This window comes from Terrapene carolina, unplaced genomic scaffold (assembly GCF_002925995.2).
Source record: "Terrapene carolina triunguis isolate 2854851 unplaced genomic scaffold, T_m_triunguis-2.0 Scaffold247, whole genome shotgun sequence".
Taxonomy (NCBI): Eukaryota; Metazoa; Chordata; order Testudines; family Emydidae; genus Terrapene; species Terrapene triunguis.
In genome coordinates, this window is record NW_020664598.1 from 599659 (window position 1) to 624454 (window position 24796).

Here is a 24796-nt window from a genome sequence, read left to right on the forward strand (position 1 = left end):
GAAGGTCATGACCATCCAATGGCTATCTGGTGGCCTGTGTGATTGAAGGTAGTTAATTTCCAGTCCACTTCCTAGAAGGACAGGTCTCCACACAAACTACACTTCACCGCAGGCCCGCTTCTTGGTCTCAGAGATGCCAAGGAATGAAGCCTGTGCATAGAGCCTGAGTTTACCCTGAGGCAGCCTCTTCCTGTTAAAGCTAGGGCCAAGACACATTTGTGGCCCTGCACTGCGGCTGCTGTACTAGTTTGTGAGTAAAATGAGGTCTCTAGTCTCCCAAGCCACATCCCTCTTATCTATGCGAGATTCACTTTGTAAGAGTGATCTTTATGGGGGGAACCAGTTTCTCATCCTTGTAACATGCTACAAAGAGAAAGTACAGCTTCCTGGATTATGGGCAAGCCTCACAAGCCTCGAATGTTCTGCCACGCACCTGCTGGCCTGGAAGCCGATCCAAAGCATCTACAAGAACCCAGGCTGGAAGGCTCTGGAGAACAGTAGCTGAGCACTTCCTCCTGAAAGCAAAGAGCACAAGAAGAACTGAAATGACAACTGCAAGAACTTGGAGAGCACGTATCGCCAGCTACTCTAAACCACCGAGAAGGCTGTGGTTTCACACAGGGTGTGAGGAAGCTTTGTTCTTTCATCCACAATTGTTTCCCTTCCCTTCCCCTGCCCATGGCTCTGCCATCACATTAAGCTTCTCTGGAGGTTTCTAGTTGTGAGGAGACCAATCAAAAATAAATGAAAGCCAACTCAGTCTGAGCAGACCTCAAAATATTTTCTGATGTTTAAGAGTGTTGGGACCAAAAGGGTTAAGATCTGAAGGCTAAATGTAAGTGTGGAGCAGAGTACAACTTGCAGAATCTGTAGCAGTGATGCCACAGCACAGGCAAGAGAGAATCCGACTTGGCTTTCAGAGGGGCAGGTTGAGATGACGGGGCTAGCAGTCAGGAACTGCATCTTTTAAAACTGAGCAAGTCTGATAACGAATCAGACAATGCTAGAGTTAGTGAGAGAAGGTGCGAACTGCTTGGACTATGATGAGAGGGGGCAACTGAGGTACTCTGTGGCTATGTTGAAATAAAACAGTATCTGTCAAATCATGGCTTTGCCTGGCTACACGAGGGGTTTGCTCTGATGCAGTTACACTGGCAGCTGGCCACTGGTGGCTATACCCAGGGGACAGCCTTAGCTACACCTCTTCCATTGAAACTAATCACAGCTCTGAGAGTCTCGGCCAAAGAGATGGCAACAGTCTGACAAAAAATCCCTTGGTTTCTCAGTTGCTCAACTGTCACTCGCTTGGGATGTCACCATTTTCCTAGCTCTCCAGTCACCTCAGGATAGGTGCCCATTGCAATCACATGGTGTGACTGCCTCATGCAGCCAAACCTGAGGTAGCTTTAATCTAACTAGCGTGAGTACCAATAGCAGTGATGTCACAGCAGCATGGGCTAGCCACCAGAGTAATTAGCCAGAATCCTGGATGGGTTTGTACAGCCTGCATTGGAGCCCATGGTGCTGTCATTGCAGCAAGGACTCACCCTGGCTAGATCCAAGCTAGCTTGGGTATGCCTACATGTGCAGCAATCACACCTCCCATTGCAGAGGTGACATACTCTCTTCCAGCTTAGATATGCCCTGAACGTTTATGGTAAAGCATAAGCAGGTCTGCATTTGGAACATAAAAAAGGGGCCCAGGGAAGAAGCAGAACTCTATTTATTGTTTTCCTCTTTGCAGATCACCTTTAATTACAGAGAGACAAACCTTAAATCCCAACAGATAATGTTGGCAAACAACCCGGTTTGAGGATTCTAAATATGAGTGTTTCCATCTAAATTCCCCCAAGGCTGTAGGAGAAGGCCACATCAGTGCAAAGCTAGTTTCTTCTAGAACTTGCCTGACATGCGCTCGTCTTCATTACCAAAACACACACAGTTTGTTTGGGGTTTTTTTAATATAATAAGATAAATCGGTTGTTATCTTGCTGTAAAATCCCAGTGGGGGCAAGGGGCAGGCAGTTTTCACCATGATGTAACTAGGGAAAGTCAACACTATACCCCTCCACCCACCTTGAGCTTGCCTAGCTATACTGCTGTGAGAACTACAGAGCCTTGTCTCCACTAGGATTTTACAGTGAGATAGCGTATGTGCATTAGTTATCTAACCCACTGGGTGAAGCTAAACAGGAACAAGGCATTCTTATTCTGGAATAACAGTGTTCACACAGAAAGTTCATCAGTAATAACTCCATGTGTAAACAAGCCCATAGTTAGGGCATGTTCTTTGACCTACATAAACATTCAGCCACCTAACTGCATGCCAGCCACACTAAACACCTGTACCTGTGTACAGGTGAACCTGGGGATCACATCCTATAGCTAAACCTATATCTCCAGCCTTGTAGAATGTGATTGTCATAAGCAAGCTATGGCACAAGTAGAACCGAGAGAATCCTGTAGGCCAGACATAAATCAACTGTGACAGCACCAAAGCCTGGGGAAATACAGTAGATGACCCAACCCCCTGCAACTCCACTCCCCAGCGTTTGGAACAGAGGAGTCCTGCTCACATCTAACTGTCACCTAATATGCAGTCCCGCTTTACCAGTCAGAGCAAACGGACAGTAGAGTAGAATAGACTCCTCCAAGAGAGTGATTAAAAGATCAGAGATTAAAGAACACAAAGACGTTAATGGGGATGATGTAGGGAGGGGCTCTTGGAAATGCAAAGGGGGGTGGAAATCAGATGGGGAGTGTCACATTCTATGCTGACGCCTGGCGGCTATCCTACCCATATACCCTCCCAGCTCATTCCAGGCCCACCTGGATTATTCCAGTATCACCAAAATGATAAGCAAATAGCCCCAACCAAACTCACCTTTCAGAATCTGACCTCCTCACCTCCTGCTCCTTAGGAGAGAACTGTAGCTGTGGCCCAGGGTAAACTGAGGGAGAACAAAGCCCATGCACACACATCTTGCACAAGCCAAGGCCTTCTGTATGAAGATGGTGGGTGTGTCTCTGTTTCCCTTGCTCTGTTTCCTTAGATACAGAGCAGCCCAGGGACCCTTAGTCCTTCATTAGTCAGTTGTACAGGATAGTTAACAAAGTGCATTCGAAAGCACCTGAGATTCATTCTCTCCTGGTTGCTAATTACCAAGGTTCTGTCTTCTTTAGTAAAGGGGCAAGGTCAGACTTTCAGTGTTATTGGGATTCTCCCACTAAGAGTGAAGCTTGTTTGTCTGGGAGCCAGCCCTTTCTCCTGGGGCTGGTCCAAGACTGTGGAATAAACTCCCTCAGGAACTAAGGACCATCACAAGCCTCTATATCTTCTGCTCCAAGTGACCGGTTTGTTTCTTTGACCTGCCTTCTCCAACACAAACACATAGCAGCAGGTATATAGAGATCAAAACGAAACCTACCAAAAACAAGACACTCCACTCCACACGCTTCTCCTGCTGGGGAGAGGATAAGAGAACAAACAACACGACAGATGTGTAGTCACATTGCTTAACGCACCACTGGCAGGCGCACAGATACGAGCACAGTATAAGAACCTCTACAGAAAGTTCCATGTATGTTCATACCACTTATTTGTATTGTGATAGTGCCTAGGAGTCATGGTCCTGAATCATGACCCCACTGTGCTAGGTGCTGTATGTGACGTTGCACTCTATATGATTTTATGAAAATACGCTAATGTAACTGAAATATGCTTCATGCAAAAGGCCTCTTGTAAGGTATCATTACAAAGCTTATAATCTACTGAGTGTGATCATCCTATTTGTATAAATGTATCACTCTTGTATCGGAAACTAGAAATATAACTCTGAGGGACTATTGTAATTATGCAAAGTGTGGGCCGTTAATGGTGGTTTGGAATCTTGATGACTCCCATTAACCAGAACAGTTGACTGCAGATGGCTCTGTTTTACCTGTAAGTCTTCCTGTATATGTGTGTGCTGGCAAGTGGGTAATGAAGTCTTACAGTGACATGTGATCATGTCACCTGAACTGGAATCCACCTTTAACCTGGTGTCTTTCCATTGAGAAGTAGGGGGTGGGTTCCCAGAGAGGGACATAGGATTCCCGCCTTATGCAAAAGATATATAAAGGGGTGGAACAGAACAAAGGGAAGGAGCCATTGTGAGGAATCCCCTAGCTACCACCTGAGCTGGATCAAGGGCTGTGCCAGGGGAAAGGATTGTGCCCAGACTAGGAAGGCGTCCAGTCTGTGAAAGAAACGTATTGAAACATCTTTCAGGGTGAGATATTATCTGTACTCAATTGTATTACTGTATTAAGCTTAGATTTGCGTATTTTATTTTATTTTGCTTGGTAATTCACTTTATTCTGTCTGTTACTACTTGAAACCACTTAAATCCTACTTTCTGTATTTAATAAAATTACTTTTTACTTATTAATTAACCCAGAGTATGTATTAATACCTGGGGGGGGGGGCAAACAGCTGTGCATCTCTCTCTATCAGTGTTATAGAGGGCGAACAATTCATAAGTAAAACAGATTTATTTAGGGTTTGGACCCCATTGGGAGTTGGGCATCTGAGTGTCAAAGGCAAAAACACTTCTATAAGCTGCTTTCAGTTAAGTCTGCAGTTTTGGGGCAAGTAATTCAGACCCTGGGTCTGTGTTGGAGCAGATGGGCGTGTCTGGCTCAGCAAGACAGGGTGCTGGGGTCCCAAGCTGGCAGGGAAAGCAGGGGCAGAAGTAGTCTTGGCACATCAGTTGGCAGCTCCCAAGGGGGTTTCTGTGATCTAACCCGTCACACTGTACAAACACAGAACAAAAAGATGGTCCCGCCCCCCCCCCCCAAGAGATTTCCAGACCCTCCCCCATGTAGCCACCTGCAATAATTGCCTCTTCAAAGAGGTGCTCCAGGATCCTCTGCACCGGAGATGCTATGGAAATTGGTACAACAGCTTATGAATGATCTCCTCTGGCAGGTGGGGAGGAGTGGTAGAAACTCATGGAGCAAATCTCCACTGAAGTGGACCACTGCACCCTAGTAATAGTCACCTTGGTAACATTAGGGATACTGCCCCCTGCTGTGTGATAAGGTTTTATCTTTTGTATGACCAGGCCAGGTGATAGTCTTTTACCAGCACTTCTGTGGGTCACAGTATTAACACTCAGTATCAGAAGAAAACAAAATCTTTGACAAAAATGGAGCAAGTGACGTCACCTGAATCCCTCAGACTGGCAGGGGATCTGGCAGAGAACTGGAAGAAATGGTTGCAGATTTTACTGAAAGCAAGAAGTATTGAAGAGAAATCAGAAAGTGTGAAATGTGGTGGGTCCAGAGATGTTGAAGACCAATAGCACATTCCAGTGAGAGCAGGAGAGCAAATATTCCGAAATGTCAAGAACACTGTGATCCATGTAAGAATGCAATTGGGGAAAGACATATTATTTAAAAGAAGCCGGGGGTGAGGTGAGACTATTGACCATTATGTACAGGCCTGCATAATAATGCTAAGTCACATGAACTCCAGATGGACCAAAGTATTTGTGGTATAACTGATAACCAGGTCAAAGCAATATGACTGGAAGAAATAGACTTGACTTTGCAAAGAAGAATTGATACTGAAAATTGTGCTTCCCAAGTGAAAACGTTTGTTAACGTGTTAGCTAATTTGCCGAGTCTAGGCATGGCTTGAGCCAGCACTCAAGAGTAGGGCAGAGCAGTCTTCTTGGGCATCCACTGCTTCTGTTACAGTGGTTGAGGTAAAAGAAAGACCCAGGCCAGTAACGATGAGCTACCCCACAGACACACCACCTGCAGTTCCCTTGGCACTGCCAGTCCACATGCTGTTCCCTAACCCCATGCACTTCATTAGCAGCAAAGGCCAACACAGACACACAACAACCAGGCTTTGTGAATACCACTGGCTCCCCATTTGTTTCAGAGCACAGTGCAAAGTCCTGATCCTAATCTACAAGGCACTGAACATACTTGGATTTAGTTAGTGCAAAGAATGCTTTATCCTGCATAATCCCCCAAGTCAGCTACATTCCAAAACGGTATTGTTGATGAGAAAGGATGACCTTGTGCTTTAGGCACTACATAAACACTCAGGAGCTCTAGGTTCAATTCCCAGGTTTGACACAGATTACCTGTGTGATCTTAGGCAAGTCACTTAATCCATCTATGCCTCAGTTTCCCAACTGTACAATGGGGCTAGTGCTCCCCTACCTCACAGGGGTGTTCTGAGGAACGCTCATTAATTATTGTCAAGTATCAGGGGGTAGCCATGTTAGTCTGTATCCACAAAAACAATAAGGAGTCCGGTGGCACTGGCATCTGAAGAAGTGAGGTTTTCTACCCATGAAAGCTTATGCCCAAATAAATCTGTTAGTCTTTAAGGTGCCACCGGACTCCTTGTTATTTTCATTAATTATTGTGAGGTTCTCCGCTACTATTGTGACTCAGTGCTGTGTAAGTATCTGTATAGATGGATAACCCAGACACTGGGAACAGAGCAGTATTGGTGGCAGAGCCCCAGCTGCAGATCTCTGTCAGAGACCAGACTGAAGCCAAACCAGGTGTTGTTCTGATCAAACCGTGTCTTTTCCATAAAGCAGGGCCTTGGAGCGGAGCCTGGAGCTGGAACACAGAGCAGCTCTGGAACAGTGGAGCTGCAGGTTTTTGCCTGGAGCTGGAGCGGAGCCGGAGCACAGCTCCAAAGCCCTGCTAAAGCCTTCCTCAGAACTGATACTATCCAATCAAACACGCAGTCACGCTCCTCTGGAATTGGGAGAGGCAAAACACCTTTTGTTCAGGGTTTTGGTGTGGCACATAGATACCATGATGACAGGTGTTACGTCAAACCCCAGAAGTGGTGAGATTGGGTAGCTTTTTAAGACGAAACCTTGATTTACTTTCCTCACTGATGGAGCTGCTTGGCTGTAAAGCACAAGGCTGGTTACGTCAGGCTCATCGCAGCATCCACAGCAGCTGCTGTCTTGCGCAGTTTACAAATGCAGTTAATTTAACTGTAATCGGAATAAGTGATTGGTCATTCCCTATCCCATTATTTTCCAGCCTCCGTGATCATCACGGGATTAGATTCCTCTTTCCACCAACCTCCTAGCCCCAAGGGTATGTGACACAACTGTAGCCACTAGCTAGGGGTGACCTTAACCGTAACTGATACTATCCCCTGGGGTATCAGGGTCAAAAATGACACTGATGTCTACTCTAACACTCCCTCTCATGGCAAAAACAGGTTCTAAAATCTGCTGCTCGGTGAAAGCAGTTGCTGAGCTCTGAACAGCTGCTGTATTTACCATATGTGCAGTTGCTTAAAGACTTTGAATAAACGGATATGGAAGAGAGAGAGGAAAATCGGCAACTTTCGTTTTCATTTACTGTCGGAAAGCTTGTGCAGCGTTGCTGTGGGCTGTTCAACAGCCACCGCGCTCCACCCCAGATACGGCTGCACGTTAGTGGTGGGCGAGCCAAATTCTGCCCTTATTTTCTCCTGCCATTCCACCCAAGCCGAGGGGGGGGGTTCCACTGCGTGGCGAGCGAGGATAAAACACGTCCCACGGTTTCTGAGATGCTGTGGGAGCCTTCGGCAGGAGAGGAGCCCAGGAAGCAGGAGGCCCTGGCAGCCTTGTCCCTCCTCCCCGGGCTGGGCGCGATCAACGAATCCCGCGCCGCTTGCGGCCGTCCTGCACGGGCAGGGGAGTTGCTACCTTCCTTTGGCGGCCGCAGCGGACTCCGCCGAGGGGCTGCAGGGAACCGGCCAGGCCGGGCGCTCCCGGAGGCGGCTGCGGCAGGCCCAGGGTGTACGTGTTGCCAGGCTTGTGCCCCCCCGCGCCCGGATCCCGCCCGTGCGCCGCGATTGGCCCGGACGGGGCGACGCCTCCCGCCCGCCCTCCCTGCGCGTCTTCTGCAGCGCGGGGCTCGGCCGGCGCCGCAGCGATGGCTGGCAGCGAGCCGCCGAGCCGGGAGCGCGTCCTCTGCCTCTTCGACGTGGATGGGACCCTCACGCCGGCTCGCCAGGTACCCCCCGTGGGCCCCTCCCTCCCTCCCTCCTGCCCCGGGGCTGCGGCCTGTCCGGGCCCCGCGTCCCTTGCCCGTCCTTGAGCATGAAAGGAGCCGGCCGGGGAGGTGTCCGCCCCGGGCCCCCGCGGGTGCGGCGCGCGCAGGGGGCTCGGGAGCGGAGTCCCTGCCCGGTGCCCCGCGCTGAACCCGCGCAGAGGCGCCCTATGGCCCAGCTCGGAGCCTGTGGGATCTAGCGCAGTGGGGAGCCCGGACTCCCAGCCCCTGCTGCTCTCCACTGAGGAAGCCACCACCTGCCTCCTGCGGCATCTCTTCTGGGCAACAGGTCCCCTAAGCCCCGCCTGGCAGTGGCTGGTTAGATGGAGTCAGGGATGCTGATGCTCCCCAGCCAGTGCTGCCATGTGTTGGAGCCCAGTTGTGCAAGCTCAGGGCCTTGTTCTAGCAGGTCTGGAGCCCTGCTCTGCCTTTCTATGAAATACCCTGTGGGTGGAAGAAGGAGACTGTGCAAGGCCACATAACCATTTGGCACCAGGGATTCTCTTTGCCTTGGCCCTTTGGATTTAACTGTAGCTTTTCTGTGTTGTAGAGTGATTTAACGTGGAGAGCATTTATTGCTTCTAAAAGTGAGGGCCAGATGGTCCTGGGAAGGGGCCGACACACTATGGGCAAGGGCTGGACAAGCTTCCTCTCATGCAGCTCTACGAATGCACCGCTCTGACCTGCAGCAGCCCCTACTATTTCACTCCTGATCCCATAGCACTGCTAATGTCCTCCTGTTGCTGTTCCTGTCCTAGATTGGCATGCCTAGCTCTGCCAGTGCTCTCACTCCTGCCCTGATATGACCTTTGCTATCCCTGCATCCTCCCACACTGTTCTTCCAATGCACCATGGTGCTGAACGTGCTGCATCCCCTGCTATTCCCATCCCAGGCCTCCCCCCAAGCAGAGGTTTCTCAAAGCTGCCAAGTCAGTATGCTTATATTGTGCTGCAGACTGACATCTCTCAGCCTTACCTTAAACCATAAAGCTGCTTTCATAGGCAACCACCCCAAGGTGTCAGCCCAGCTGGCTGGACACACAAGGTTGTTCTGGTAATATTTGATGAAGAAGATCTGGCCACCATCCTAGTGACCTGCACATTTGCCCCTCCCACAGCCCACGTAGGGGCACCTTTTTGGTTATATCTGGGACAAGATCTTTACATCACCTAGAGACAAGAACAGGCTAGATGGCAGGGTCTAACAGCCTCTTAGGGACTGGGTATGTCTACACTGCAGTGAGACACCCTGGGCTGATTCGTGCCAACTGCCTCAGACTCGCAGGGCTCCAGCTAAGGGGCTGTTTAAGTTGTGGTGTAGACATTCAGGTTGTCCGAGCACTGGGACCCTACCACTTTCTCTAGCCCAAACATCTACACTGCAGTTAAACAGACCCTTAGCCCGAACCCCTTGAGCTCAATCAGTTTGCACCAGCCATCCATAGGTTTTTAATTGCAGCATAGACATATCTTTTGGGGTTAAATCTCCTCCCTGCATCCTAGTTATTTTGGCTTTTGGGGAAATAGAAAAAATCTCTGATTAATATGTCAAAGTTCCTTTCAGTTGCTGCCTGCTGTATGTTTGTTATGCAATAACCAGTTTATAGCATCTGCTCAGTATTAGAAGCAGGGAAAGGGAAGAGACCTGCTTTCTCCTCACAATCTGCAAAAGATGCTGGAGCCTTGCAAGGAACAAGAGCAGGTCTGGTGGGCCTAGCTGGCGAAGCCTAGAAGCATCTGGCTCTTCCAGTGTAATCCCACCTATACTCCACATCCCTTCATTCTTAGCCATTCCAGGATGAAGTGCTGACCCTGGCCCTGCATCCACATATAAACTGTTCTGAGCCCCACTGCAGAGTGAAGGCCTCTTGCACACACACAGATTAACCCCACATCCCTCTTCTTTTACTGTGACCTTGTCCACTATGGGACTGAGTTTACCCATCTGTATGTTATGGCCTTGTCTACACTAAAGGGACTTACCAGGCCAAGATCTGTGTGGCCCCCTTGCATGCTTGTAAAACCTGTTGGGCCCACAACATGTAAGTGCTCTCAATGGCTTACCTGTGAGCCAAATGCATTTGGATTAGACTAGTGTGTACACACACATAATGCGCAAGCCCAGCATAATGGGGCCCGTGATGAGGGCCTCTAAGTGTTTATCCAATAGAAATGACTTGCTTTAAGCAGGGCACAATATTGGATTTACCCTGAATCATTTCAGCCTGTATTGGTTTGATAGCAGTGTGGACAGCACCAGAACAGACCACACAGTCCTCTCCCTACTGGCCCACAGTCCACTGGTGACCTTTTGAGATCTCCTAGAATTCACTGCTGCTGGCAGCTGAGCTGGGAACTGTGGGGTAGGTACCCAGAAGACATTGCAGGGGAAGTGGCTTAGAACAGCCCCAGTGTGGATGCAATGCTGAATGGACATGTTGAAATGTTTGTGTCTAGACCAGCTTCATCCCACCAGCTCAGTTCTCTAGTGGAGACATGACCTATAGGTACAAACCAGTAACACTTCCCTACCTTGCAGATGGCTTGTGAGGCTAGAATTGTGTTTTTCATGTCAGGCTCTCTGGGCTCCTCACATGAAGGTGCTGAACAGGAGGGCAAAGTATCCATGTGATTAACGACACCGACCTTTAAAGCTAGTTATTCTGTAAGGGGTCTCCCCATCAGTCAGTGAGTGATACAGGAAAACACAAGTCCCCAGGCCAAAGGAAGGGGGAGGAGGGGAGGCGCTGTTGCTGGGTGGAGTCAGCCCTCCAGCCTTAGCAAACTACCTTTATCTTGAGAAGATAAAACAGAAGGGTGGTGACAGAGTCTGCTCCTGGCAGACACATGTAGTCCAACCCTACAACAGTGGGACGCCTCGCCTCTTCTGCAGCAGCATGGCTTGTAACTATTCTGGCCAGACCTGCAAGGAGCAGGGGGAAGTTAAAGGCTTGATGGGACCTATGCCGCTTCAGCTGGCATTCTGTTAATGGGATTAGGCAGTAATGGGGCAGCCCTTCAGTGGGAGGGGAAGGGAGCAAGAGCAGGCCCCTGACTGCCACCTCTCCTGAGACTCGTTATGGCCCCTGCTGTCATTGCTTCATCTCCAGCTCCCTTACAGTGAATTCTGTGATGCAGTTTGGTTTGTCCCCATGGGGAGCCATCCCTTAGGACACTTCTCTGCCTGGTTCCCAAATGTTCTGGGTAGGATCTCTCCCACTTGTGAGGGATTATTGATGGATAGGCACCTCCCACCCCCTTAGTTAAATACAGAAAAGGGAGTATGTTACCAGTGTGTGTGTCAGGGCGAAAGGAAAGACATGGAATGACAGGACATGGGGGAATGGGGTGCCAATTTACTAATAATTCCTCACAAGTGGGGGGGGATACACACGCACTCCTTTCCTTGTGTGTTTCTTCCCTCTCCATCAGTCCTTTGCTGTTTCTTTCCTCCATGTCATTTTTTCCACCCCTCCCAGTGTATTTTTTCCTCCATTCCCTGGTGGTACCCCCTTCCTGTTCCCATTCCCCCCCAGATGACTGTGTGCTGCTGGGCTTGGGAAGATGACAGCGCCCATTCGTATCGCCGTGGGACTAGGCCTCACATGCTGCCAGGGTTGAGCTGAACGCCGCAGAAGCAAAGAAGAGAAGTGTGGGTTGATGGGATGCTGCCTGCAGCTCTATGTGTGAGCAGCTCCCACATCCCGCTCACAGAAGCCGCTGTGAGAGCAGAGAGAAGGCAGGTGGCTTTCAAAGAATCCCTTGCCACTTCGTTCAGAGCCATGGAAGCCCATCTGCAGGGGGAGGGGATGATAGACAGATCTGGGGTCATGCAGCTATTCACAATTCCAATGTACCTCCCCACCCTGGACTAAAGTGGTGCTCACCAGGCAGGGAAACACTGTCAAGAACCAGTCACTACTGGCTAAGAATGGCCTTCCGTTGGAGACCCTGCTGTAAGTGGGGCCAGAGCTTGTCCATTACTCTGGCTGTATTCTGACCTGCCCTCTCGCTCCTGCCCCTCTAGAAAATTGAGCCCGAAGTGGACAAGTTCCTTCAGGAGCTGCGTGAGAGAGTCCAGATCGGCGTGGTGGGAGGCTCTGACTATTCCAAGATAGCTGAGCAGCTGGGGGAAGGGGATGAAGGTGAGAAGCTCCCCCTACCCCAGATCAGGGGAGTGTGGGAAGGGGTGGGGGAAACAGAGGGTGGAGAGAGAGAGGCTACTCTCCTTTGCGGGGAGGGAGGTAATTTGCCTTGTCTGCTATTGGTAATTACGTGCAGCTGTAGACACCTGAACACTGAGATTGATTCCACCCACAGAAATGATAAAAATCATACCCACAGAGAGAGCTTGCACTGCTACCATTGCCACTCGTGCTACTGAGCTCAGAGTTGCCCCCAGGCAACCACTCTTGCTAGAAGCGGAGCGCTTGTACCTAAGAGCCTGCTCTCGCTCCCGTTGAAGTCACTGGAGCCAACAGACATTTTGCCATTGAGAGCAGGAGCAGCTCAGCCGACAGCCAGAACTCCACATCAACAGAGTTGACCTTTGTAACGGAGCAGAGGTGCACATGTAACCCACTATGTTTGTGTCTCCTTCTGTGCCTGAGCCGTGGAGCCCATGAGTAGAGTCTTCAGCTCCAGCAGTTGCAGCATGTGCTTTTAGCTGTCATGGGCCTGCAAAGAGCATGGGAGGATAGAGAGAGGTCCATTTAGAGTTTATCTTCTCCTCTTCCCCACCTCCATGAGAAATATAGTCCTACCATCTTCAGCTCCATAGCCCATTGACAGCCCGAGTAAATGGAAAGGGAATGTGCATGAACTCTCTCCCACGCTTGGACATGCTCTATGTTTTGGAGGTCTGAAGGTCCTGAATAGCAGCGGGAGATTGGGCAGAGTGCTTGGATGAGAAGGAAAGACTGGGGAAGGGACAGATGTCCTGTCCTCTCACTTTCCTTTTTCCCCTTTTCTAATATCAGCATAAAATCTACAGCAGAGTTCTGAAATCCTCTTTCTAGCTCTTTAGCAAAGAGAGGCTGCCTGGTGACACAACTCACCGCTCAAGGAAGCATGAAGTTAATTGCAGGGTCAGCAACAATCTGTTTATTGCTGGAGGAGAAGCTAGGGTTAGATAACCATTAAGTGCATTGCTGAGGGTGGGGGTGGGGATGAGAAGGGGTGGAGGCAGGATGCTCTAGGAGAATGGCATTCCTGAGCTCTAATCCGAACTCTGCCACTGACTCACTGCAGGGCCTTGGGCAGGTCACTTCCCCTTTCTGTGCCTCTGTTCCCCATGTGTAAAATGGGCATAACATCCAGGGAGCTGTGAGGCCCAAGGCCTGTTTGCTCAGTCTACGGCCATGGAGTAAAGGCTCAAAGAGCTCTGAATCCAGCCAATGTCCATCACTCCGCACTGCTCTGACTCCGAGTGGCGGACGAGGTTGTGCTAATGTTTTTTCTCTCGCCTTCATCTCCCTTCCCCACCCTGCTCTCCCCTTCCCCACACACCCATTCCCCACAGTCATCGACAAGTTTGATTACGTCTTTGCGGAGAATGGCACCGTGCAGTACAAGAATGGGCAGCTGGTCGCCAAACAGGTAGGCCTAGCTCACTTGCTATGTCTCCCACCAAGCCACAGGGGCTCTCTTTCCCTGTCTCCTCCACCAAGTCCATCTTCAGTTTCATCAGCACCAAATGAAACCAGCCATATGCCACCATCCAGAGGTCTGCCAGTTCCAATCCCCCCCAGAACCTACCAAAGCCACCCTACTCCTTCTGTCCAGTCATCACCATAGTGGGCATCCTGGATGGATTTTGTAGCCCATGTGATTTGTGGCAAGTTGATGGTAGCCTTGGCTTCATCTGACCTCTAACCTTTTCTTCCCCCTGCCCCCACAGGCTATCCAGAATCACCTGGGGGAGGAGCTTTTGCAGGAGCTGATCAACTTCTGTCTCAACTACATGGCTCTCCTGAAGCTGCCCAAGAAACGGTAATGATCCTCTCCTACCCAGCTGCTGTTTCTGTACCATTCAGATCCAGGCATTTGGACATCACAGTCCCATTTAGAATTGCAGATCCACTGGCTTTGTTCTTGGCCTCATTATCGGTATTTTGATAGCACCTAGAGGCCCTACCCAAGAGCAGAGTCCTGCCGTGCTGGGCATCGCAAATGCACAATTTAAGAGACAGACCCTGTTCTAAAGAGTTGATAATCTAAGTAGACAAACCAGTGGATGGAAGAGTGGAAGTATTGTTATCCCCTTCTTACAGGTAGGAAACTGGGGCACAAAGATTGTGACTTGCTCAGTATCACACACAGTCTGTGGCAGAGCTAAGAATTGAACCCACATCACTTGAGTCCCAGTGCCTTAACCACAAGATCACTTTGCGCTCGCGTTATCTAAGCTTCTGAGACACTGCTCCCTCCCCCTGAGCTCTGGACTAGATTGGGTTGACATGTTTCCTTCTCTCTAAAGAGATCCTGTCATTCTGGGGCAACTCCCCTCAACTCTGTATCAGCTAAGCTTGGCTGTGATTAATATCCCAGTGATGTGCCTTGCTGCGCTGTAGCAGCAAAAGTGGAGATTTGTTTATTTCTGGGCTTAGAGCGTGAGCACTTGATACCTGAAGCATGAGGATAATCCTGTTGTCATTTTTAGCCTACGTAGTGTCCCTGCAGACATTCCTTACATTACACGTTTTACAGCCACTCCTATTTTAATGGCTCCTTCTCTCTTTCCCTTCCAAAAAAAAACAAAACAAAAAAACCTGGACATCTACACATGCACAGCGGGACCTTCATAGAATTCCGCAACGGAATGCTGAACATCTCTCCCATTGGCCGAAGCTGCACCCTGGAGGAGCGAATAGAATTCTCCGAGCTGGACAAGGTAATTGGCCAAGATCCACCCTCCCCTCCTCCGCGACTGGGCATTACATTGTGGGGCATTGACCATTTCTGGCCATGTAATACCACAGCACTTGGGTCTCATCTTGTATCCATGCCGATGACTGTGTTGATGACTGTGGGCTTGCCTGTATAAGCTCTGGAGGCTGAGGCTGTGATAAGGATGGGAAACCAAAGGAAATATATAGATGAGATAAAAGAACTGACCTAATCTGCTGCCACTGATCAAGTAGGGGTGCAGGCTCCCTGTGTACAACCTTGTGCTGGAGAAGCTGTCCCAAGAAGAGTCTCTCATTTTCAATGGTATTTCTTCACTGTCATGACTAGAGATGGTTTTAGACCAGAACCCCAAAGCCAGCAGTGCTGAACTTAGGTAGTGAACTTACAGCTCAGGGTCCATCTCCAGTCACAGCCAAGCAACAATGTCAACTGACATCATGTCCCATTCATAGAATCATAGAAGATTAGGGTTGGAAGACACCTCAGGAGGTCCAATCCCCTGCTCAAAGCAGGACCAACACCAACTAAATCATCCCAGCCAGGGCTTTGTCAAGCTGGGCCTTAAAAACCTCCAAGGATGGAGATTCCACCACCTCCCTAGGTAACCCATTCCAATGCTTCACCACCCTCCTAGTGAAATAGTGTTTCCTAATATCCACCCTAGACCTCCCCAACTGAAACTTGAGACCATTGCTCCTTCTTCTGTCATCCACCACCACTGAAAACAGCCTAGCTCTATCCTCTTTGGAACCCTCCCCTTCAGGTAGTTGAAGGCTGCTAGTAAATCCCCCCTCACTCTTCTCTTCTGCAGTCTAAATAACCCCAGTTCCCTCAGCCTCTCCTCGTAAGTCATGTTCCCCAGCCCCCTAATCATTTTGGTTGCCCTCTGCGTGACTCTCTCCAATTTGTCCACATCTCTTCTGTAGTCGGGGGACCAAAACTGGACACAATACTCCAGGTGTGGCCTCACCAGTTCTGAATAGAGGGGAATAATTACTTCCCTCGATCTGCTGGCAATGCTCCTACTAATACAGCCCAATATGCCATTAGCCTTCTTGGCAACAAGGGCACACTGTTGACTCATATCCAGCTTCTCATCCACTGTAAACCCCAGGTCCTTTTCTGCAGAACTGCTGCCTAGCCAGTCGGTCCCCAGCCTGTAGCAGTGTCTGGGATTCTTCTGTCCTAAGTGCAGGACTCTGCACTAGTCCTTGTTGAACCTCAGATTTCTTTTGGCCCAATCCTCCAATTTGTCTAGGTCACTCTGGACCCTATCCCTACCTTCCAGCATATCTACTTCTCCCCCCAGCTTAGTGTTATGTACAGACTTCCTGAGGGTGCAATCCATCCCATCATCCAGATCATTAATGAAGATGTTGAACAAAACCACCCCCAGGACCGACCCCTGGGGCACTCCGCTCGATACCGGCTGCCAACTAGACATTGAGCCATTGATCACTACCCGTTGAGCCCGACAATCTAGCCAGCTTTCTATCCACCTTATAGTCCATTCATCCAATCCATACTTCTTTAACTTGCTGGCAAGAATACTGTGGGACATCGTATCAAAAGCTTTGCTAAAGCCCAATTCCCCAGCCCAAATAGAGCAGGTGTCTCCCCAATGGGCCTTCCAGACCAGGACCAGTCTCCTAAACAGAGCTCTGAGATCCTGGCAAATACCAGCTGAACCATCCTATCTATGGTGGCTTCCTTCTACCCTCCCCAAGGGCAGAAGAGGTCAGACTACGTCAAGACATGAAGGCAGATGTATAAGTGGGGAACTATGGATTTTGGGTCCTGAACTGGGCCTCTGAACCTCCAAGAGAGAGTAACATTGATGGTGAAATGCATCAGCTCATTGTGTGTGGGGGGATGCAGGAAGGGGCTTTGGTTTGGGGTTGCTCAACAGCTGACCTGGACCATCCTGACCTGGGGTCCTCTAGGCTGACATGGCCAAGGCTAATGTGGGCTGGCTACAGCAGTGTGAGACTGGTCGGGGGCAGGGATCATATACAGGGAGAAATTAAAAGTAGCATGAAAGCAGAGTCCATTTTGAATCCTCACAGCCCATGCTGAATACCCCCCTTGTCCCCCCAGCAGTTGTCCTAGGTGCTCAGTACAGGAGACAGAGGAAGGAGGTTGTACTTGCTGCTGGGGTAACAAGGAAATTCTGGCCTGGAAACTGGGATGAGAGCAGAGAAACTAACCTGGTGATGCAGAGAGAGAGGCTTGCACGGCCTGTTGGTGAATCTAGACAGTCAATGGAATGAGGCCTATCAAGGATACAGTCATTCAAAACCTGCTGTCCTTCTGTTTGTCCCATCTGCAGAAAGAGAGGATCCGAGAGAAGTTTGTGGCAGCCCTGCAAAGGGAGTTTGCTGGCAAAGGCCTACGGTTCTCTCGAGGTGAGCAGAGTGCATCACAGCTACTGTGGGGTTTCCCTGTGTGATGAATTTTCTGTAGGGATCTTGGAAGGGAAGGATGCTGGGCTGTTCCCTGCTTAAAAGTGGGAGAGCATCTGCTTGAGTGAATGGTAGAGGTGTACTCCCAATGGAGATCCCTGGGAGGTGTATTCCCCATGTTCATCCCTAGGGAGGGATCTCAAACCCTGTTTCCTATTTAAAGTGTGATTATGGTCCGAAAACCGTAGATATGCTTCCCTGGTATCACTCAGATGTGCTGGCTTTAGTGACACACTAAGTTTTAACTATATTTTACTCCTGTTAGCTGTACTGAGCCAACACAGTTATGGGAGAGAGAGCTTGAATTTGTTCTGTTTCAGACAATAGCAACAGGATTGCTAACTGAGTTCCAACTACAGAGCCAAATTCTACCTTCAGTCCCACCTACGTAACCCCACTGAATCCACTGGTGCAGGAGAGTGGAAAAGCCCAGCCTGAGTCTGAGCTCCCAGGTTGTGTCTCCAGGGGTGACGGTTAAGAAAACTGCCTTTACTCCATTTACAAGGAAAAGCTACATCTGGAGTCACTGAGGCAGTAAATGTGGAGTCCATGATGCCATTTTATGCAGTCACTTATCAGAGTGAAACTGCACTTTAATGGCCAGATTTTTCAGGAGTGCTCAGCTCCCAGCCATCCTCATGGAGCACAGTAGGAGAGGAGCACTCTTGGGTCTTTTCACTGAAGTGGAAGGTCATCAGGCTGGGTGAGTGACAGGGCTGAATTCTTTAAAGCCATTCAGCAGGGAAGGTAGGCATGACTGAAAATGGAAGGCTCCCCTCAAAAAGAAAGCCTGTTACTAGGAGTGTAGCAGGGATGAGTGATGGGGGGGGGGGGGGCATGGTGGAGGTGGCACATCATTGGCCACTCTGTGTAATTCAGACTCCCCGACACTCTGCACTCCAAGGAGCCTGCATCTCTAGGCAGCATCCCCTTTCGCTGCCCCAGTAAGAACATCTCGTGATCCCTGCCAGCATTGGCACAGACCATTTGTCATAGCAGAGAAGGGCAAAGACATTGCAGTCCTGTTCTCCTCCTCAAATGCACATGGAACAAGAACAGAACAATGGTCCTTTCTCCCATGACTTTGGTACACTGCCAGCGGTAGGCTAGGATTGTAAGCGAGCACATGAAGATAATGGGAGCTGCGGGGGCTCAGCCCCTCTAAAAATAAGGCATAAAGTGATTGGAGTACCCAAAAATGGAGACACACAAATTAAGGACTCCTTCTGAAAGGGGTGTGCACAGAGCTGAAGAGTGGCAGAGCTGGCAGAAGGCCTCAGGAGCTCCTGGCGCCAAGTCCCCTGCTCACACCACTGAACAACGAGACAGAACTCACTGTCCTTGAGTGCCATCTGTCATTCCCTCTGCATTTGATCTTCTAGCCCTGCGAGTGCCAGGAGCCACTCTCGCTGTCCAGCTCTGCTTAGAGACAGAGCACGCTGACACAATATTTTCCATATCTAAATACATATGGATGTATTAAAGGAAAGGATTATGGGAGGGCTCTAGCCTGGAACTTAGGAGACCTGGGTTCAATTCCTAGTCTGCCCCAGGCTTTCTGTGGGACCTTCAAGTAAGTCACTTAGTGTCTCTGTCAAGTATCAGGGGGTAGCCGTGTTAGTCTGTATCCACAAAAACAAGGAGTCCTGAGGCACCTTAAAGACTAACAGATTTATTTGGGCATAAGCTTTTGTGGGTAAAAAAAACAAAGCTTATGCTTTAAATAAATCTGTTAGTCTTTAAGGTGCCTCAGGACTCCTTGTTGTTTTAGTATCTCTGTGCCACAGCTTCCCCTGTGTAAAAGGGGATGCTAGCACTTTTCTCAACACCCCTGTGAGGTAGGGGAGTTGTGAGGTACTTGGATACTGTAGGGATGGGGCCATGGAAGTACTGCGGCAGGGGCCTGTCCCAGAGCACGCCCCGTCATGGCTCAGCATGACCCTGCAGGCGCCCAGCCCTTAGTTCCCTCCTAGTTCTTCCAAGAAGATGGTCGCAGCCCAGAATACTTGCAGTAACGTTCCCCTTCCTGGGGATCAGTTAAGGCTTTAGGAACTGGTTAGTCTCCTTTGGCCCTTTCAGGCCCAAGCCCTTTCCTCTTGGGGTTTCCAGTTTCACCCTCCATCTAGGCCTTCAGGTTCCCAGTTCCCCCTCCAGTTAACTTGGTGCCAGGGTGCTCTGTCACTCCCACTGCAGCTTCTGGCTCAAGGGTGGGCAAACTTTTTGGCCTGAGGGCCATGTTGGGGTTGCAAAACTGGATGGAGGGCCGGGTAGGGAAGGCTGTGCCTCCCCAAACAGCCTGGCCCCCTCCCACTTCCCACCTGCTGACTGCCCCCCTCAGAACCCCCAACCCATACAACCCCCCCTGCTCCTTGTCTCCTAACTGCCCCCTCCCGGGACCCACCGCCCCCTGGAACTCCACCCCCTATCCAACCCCTCTACTCGCCCCAACCCCATCCACAACCCCAACCCGACAGGCCCCCTGGGACCCCACACCTATCCAACCCCCTCTGTTCCCCCTCCCCTGACCACCCTGCTCCCCCAGAACCTCTGCCCCATTCAACCATCCCCATCCCCTGACCGCCTCCCACCCCTTATACAACCCCCCGGCCCACTTACCATGCAGAGCAGCATGTCTGGCTGCTGCGCCAGCTGGAGCCAGGCACGCTGCCGCTCTGCTCAGCAGGAGCGCACAGCTCTGCTGCCCAGAGTGCTGCCCACACAGCAGTGTAGCTCTGCGGGGGGGGCACAGGGGAGGGGCTGGGGGCTAGCCTCCCCGGCCGGGAGCTCAGGGGCCGGCACGATGGTCCCGTGTAGTTTGCCCACCTCTGTTCTGGCTCCTCTGGGGAGTCTTTTCCCCAAGCCTTCTCTTGCCCTGGTGTCTCAGCACCATTCCTCTGGCCAAGGGATTTCACAGCTCCTCCATGGGCTGTGCACAGAGTCAAGTGCCCCTGCCTGCTAGGATCCAGGCTCACTCCACAGAGTCTCTCTTCTTCCACCCGTCTCAGCCAACAGCTGGGTTTTATCCTGGATCAAGAGGTAGCTCCCTGACTAACACCTGGCTCCCATTCCCCAGCTTCTCTGCTGCCTCCTTAAACAGCTGTTGTTTAAAGGGGCCATGTCATGGAACAGGGTTGGCTAGCCCCAGATCCCACTACACCTGAAAGGGGACAGACCTCTCTGGTACAGTGCCTCTGGCAGATTTCTCTGGAGCAAAGCAGGACCTCCCCCCGCCCACACAAGTCTCACTGGTTCCTGCTTTTGCCCTTGGCTGGAATCACAAGGGCCTTGCTGATGCCATCACAGCCCATTGCCCTAGAAACAGCAGCTGCTGTCATCCTGATAATGCATTAGAGACTCGATCACCATGGCTGGGCTGGTGCCTGCCTGGACCACATGGACAGACATTGCCCTTTGCCCCACGGTAGCGAGGTCTGGAATTCACCCCGCACCCTTCCAACACCAGCCAGCTCGCCTAACAACCTCCCTCCTGCTGGCAGGTGGTATGATCAGCTTTGATGTCTTCCCTGAGGGCTGGGACAAGCGCTACTGCCTCGACATCCTCAACGACGAGCAGTTCAACACCATCCACTTCTTCGGGAACGAGACAACCCCAGTGAGTATACCGTGGGGGCGGGGGGGGGGGGTTTCCTCTCCTCTAGGCTGGCAGCCTCTCCGAGGAGAGGGCAGGGGGTCCTTCTCCAGCTATATGGGACTTCACCTAACTCCCTTTGGAATTGGTATCAAGCAAGACTGCCCTCTAGTGGGGAGAGGGGGGGGGTCTCTCTAGTGCAAATGGGGGCCTGCAACTGTACCATAGCAGGCTGCAGTCCCAGCAGAACTTGCATCTCCAGGGGTGAGTGCTGTAAGAAGTGGTGTTGGGGATTCAGCGGATGGCTCTCTTCCTTCTGAGTCATTACTGACCTAGTGGCCCAGCACAGGTCTGGGAAGGGCTATGCTGCTGAAGGTGCCATGTAACCAATGAGATGTAAACCAAAACCTTGCCCACTTCCACAGAGGCTTTTCAGTGTAAACAGGAACGGCCCTGCTTTCTCTCTGGAGTCAGTTACAGGATGATCCTTACCTGCTGCAATAAGCTGACTCGGGCATCTCCACCGATGTAGGGGGAGGGGTGTTAGCCAAGCTCCGGCTTGGGTAACTACGTTGTACTGCTCTAAAATTCTCCAATCGTTTCAGATGGATGTGGTATTCTTCACTTCCTGTCCTAAACTGCTCCACAGTGTTGTAGCTGCAGAACAGCGGTGTAAGCAGGGACCTTTCCCACCTACTCCATTAGCACAGGTCACACGCTGCAGCAACCCATATTCCCCTGTTTCCCGGGCTTTGCATTTGGCTTTTTATTGGCAGCAGCAAGATGATAAAAATTAGCTCCATTCCCGCTACAGATTTGACAGTAGCGCCTCAGCCCAGACCCTAAATCCTCTCTCTCCCTAGAGCCGCTCCCAGCTCCTTAGAGCCACATGGGGCAATGAGTCACTTGCCTCATTGAATCAGCAAACCCCATGGAACCTTTTCTCAGCAGGATCAAAACCTGCTAACAACGTGAGGCGGGTGTTTCAGGCAAACGCTAGTAGCCTGTTACGAGCTGCCACGTTCCCCTCCAGCAGCAGAGGTGGCTGCATTTCAGTGGCAGATGAACGACCCTTCTACAGAGTCTCCAGTGCATTGGGGATTGTGTAAGATAAAGCAAGCTATAGCTAGAGAGGGGGTTATGGTTGTGATTACTACCCTCCTCCCTATTTTCTTTTCCCCCTGCAGGGAGGGAATGATTATGAAATTTATGATGACCCCCGGACAGTAGGCCACAGCATCCAGTCTCCCCAGGACACAGTCAGGAGGTGCCGTGAGATCTTTTTTCCAGAGAGAGCTAATGAATCGTGACTCTGATACCCCTTCTCCAGCACCCGCCTCCCAAGATCCCACATCATGAAAACCACCTTCATTCGAGGACTCTGCGCAGGGCCCTTTGAAGAAAGCTTTCCAGAGCTGGTTGTGAGGGAAGGATTTAAACTGAGGTGGCGGAGGGGATAGGGATGGGGGTTATTAACCTTCCAGTACCCCCAGTTACAGGTGGGCTGTGTGGGACCAGACTCCTCCCTGCCACCAAACAGACTCTCTTCCTTTTCCGGGTGAACGTTCAGTTCTTGGTGGGAGACTGGCCCCCTACAAATGCCTCTGTTGATCTGAGGCAGTTGTAGGGGGCCAGTCACTACAGTCTTACTCTCTAAACGTATTTGCACAAGGGATGCACTCTTCATCAGTTAGCACCTTTAAATAGGAAGCAGAGTCTGGGACCCCCATAAGTCAGGTGTTCTCAGACCACTTCACACAGCGGACCAATCCTTAAAGGTGACCTGCAAAGGGTTTTAAAAAATGATCAAGGCTGTAACCCCATGCTCTGGGTGTGCCTAGCCTCTGATTGCCAGAAGGTGGGAGTGGGCGATGAGATGGATCACTCGATTACCTGTTCTGTTCATTCCTTCTGAAACATCTGGCACTGGCCACTGTCGGAAGACCTGATAATGGGCTAGATGGACCATTGGTCTGACCCAGTATGGCTGTTCTTATGAGCTTGTGCCCTTTCCAGCTTGGTCAGGTGTATAAAGAAGGCCGTGTATGTGTATGTGTGTGTGTGTGTGTGTGTGTGTGTATATATATATATATATATATAAAGGGTGCACTGGGTTTTTGTTTACACTAGCAACATCAGGAATGTTGTGGCTGATCTCTGATTTTGCTGGAGCACTTCTGGGAGGTCTATGGGAGTTTATTCTGCCCTTAGCACCTCAATTGAAGAGGTTGGGAAGTGGAAACTTTAACAAAGACACTCTTTTAACCAAGAGTTAATTAGGCATTGGAATTGGGTGGGTATTAAGTTAATAAAAAAAAAAAGAAACCTCTCACAGTTTCAGCAGTCTGAGTGTTATGCCCTTTTCTCCCACAATTGCTCAAGTCTTCCTGTCTGGAGAAGCTATGAAGTGATGACATCACCAGACACCCTTGGGCCTGCCAGCCTAGACAAGAGCTGGATTTCTAGTTCAAAAAACCCCACCCTTTAAAAAACCAACCCAGCCCTTTCAAGAGTTCTTTATGCAGCTGGAAACAAAGCACGGAACAGCTCTAATTTGCCCCCTCCCCTTTTGCCAGTCACCTTTAAGGAAGCAGGTGCCCATCTGCCTAGGGCTCTTCAGGCCATGCTGCTCTTTCTTTTCTTTCCATTCTCTCTCTCCTGCTCTTTTTGACTTTTGTTTTTCCTTCCCTCTTTAGCTTTTCACTTTGATTGCTGCTCTCTCTTGCCCCTGTAAACCAGAGTGGCTCTTTGCTTCTTCTTAGTGGCTAGACCACACATAGCCGTTTCAGAGTCTCCTCCTGCTACTTAGCTAACAGACCAGGCTCCCAATTTCCAGGTCTCAGCTCAGGCGGCAGGGGTGGGCTCATCCTTTTAGAGCCCAGGTTGTCTGGGGATTGAACATACAGATTCAGCTAGGGGGTCACTTATTGTGTGGTTCCCCTACTCTGCTTCACCCAGCAGCAGGCTCCGGGCAGCCTGCTTTTCAGAGAGGCTGAGCACCTTGTGACACCAGTTTTGAAATCAACGGGATCTCTAAGTGCTCAGACACCCTGAAAACGGGGCCCTTGCTCCTTTGGGGATGGGATGTCTATTGGTGGCCCTGTGGGGTTGAGCTCAGCATTTGATGAAGGGGGCTGGAAGAACTTGCCTGAGGCTGCCGCTCTGTGCATGTTGACTGTTCCTGGGGATAGGTGCAGTGGGAGCAGAGATGGAAAGTGGGTGACTTTACAGGAACCAGCTGCAGCTTTCCCCATTCAGGAGCTTGTCTGTGCCATCCATGCAGGGTTACACACCTTCCCCACCCCATTGTGCTCTGCCCTGTACCCACTTGGGACTCACCTGGGGTCACCTTCCCAGGGGCCCACTACTGCAAGGTGGGCAACACTGGCTTCCCTACTCAGCTGGGAACCCAAAGGGCCTTTCCTCAGCAGTACTAAGCTTCACATGGAGTTGTGGGTGCTTGGCCTTGCTGAAAACCAGGCCAACAGTGGCTTGCCCTGGGCTCCCGCTAATGCACAGTTCAGCACCTGCCGTCTGAATAACACTTCCTTGTAGTAGCAGATACAGCTCCATGAATCACAGTTTCAGAATCACTGTAGTAGGTGATGCCATGCCAGCTCTAGGCTACCGTTAGGCCTCCTCTCTGTTAGAGCCCAAACCATATTAGGGGCCAGGTCAGCGTGTGGTGGGCTTCCCCCTAGGCCAGTCCGCAGCAGAGGGGAGTCCATCACACACCTCAGCCACAGCACCAGGCTCTTCAGCTCTG

At 50.6% G+C, this 24796-nt stretch overlaps 1 protein-coding gene across 3 annotated transcripts; it reads left to right on the forward strand.

Moving 5' to 3' along the window:
• The first annotated feature begins 7919 nt into the window (after positions 1-7919).
• On the forward strand, positions 7920-23068 carry PMM1 (phosphomannomutase 1). 3 transcript variants are annotated; one of them, XM_024200443.2, is made up of 9 exons: positions 7949-8034; positions 11607-11809; positions 12098-12215; positions 13592-13668; positions 13970-14061; positions 14863-14962; positions 17309-17384; positions 20939-21054; positions 22218-23068. In XM_024200443.2, the coding sequence occupies exons 2-9, from the start codon at positions 11753-11755 to the stop codon at positions 22338-22340; spliced, it is 759 nt and encodes a 252-aa protein (XP_024056211.2). In that variant the 5' UTR covers positions 7949-8034; positions 11607-11752; the 3' UTR covers positions 22341-23068. The 3 variants fall into 3 exon arrangements, with proteins under 3 accessions (XP_024056210.2, XP_024056211.2, XP_024056212.2); XM_024200442.2 differs by lacking the exon at positions 11607-11809 and having other exon boundaries at positions 7920-8034; XM_024200444.3 differs by lacking the exon at positions 7949-8034 and having other exon boundaries at positions 8109-11809.
• Positions 23069-24796: the final 1728 nt, after the last annotated feature.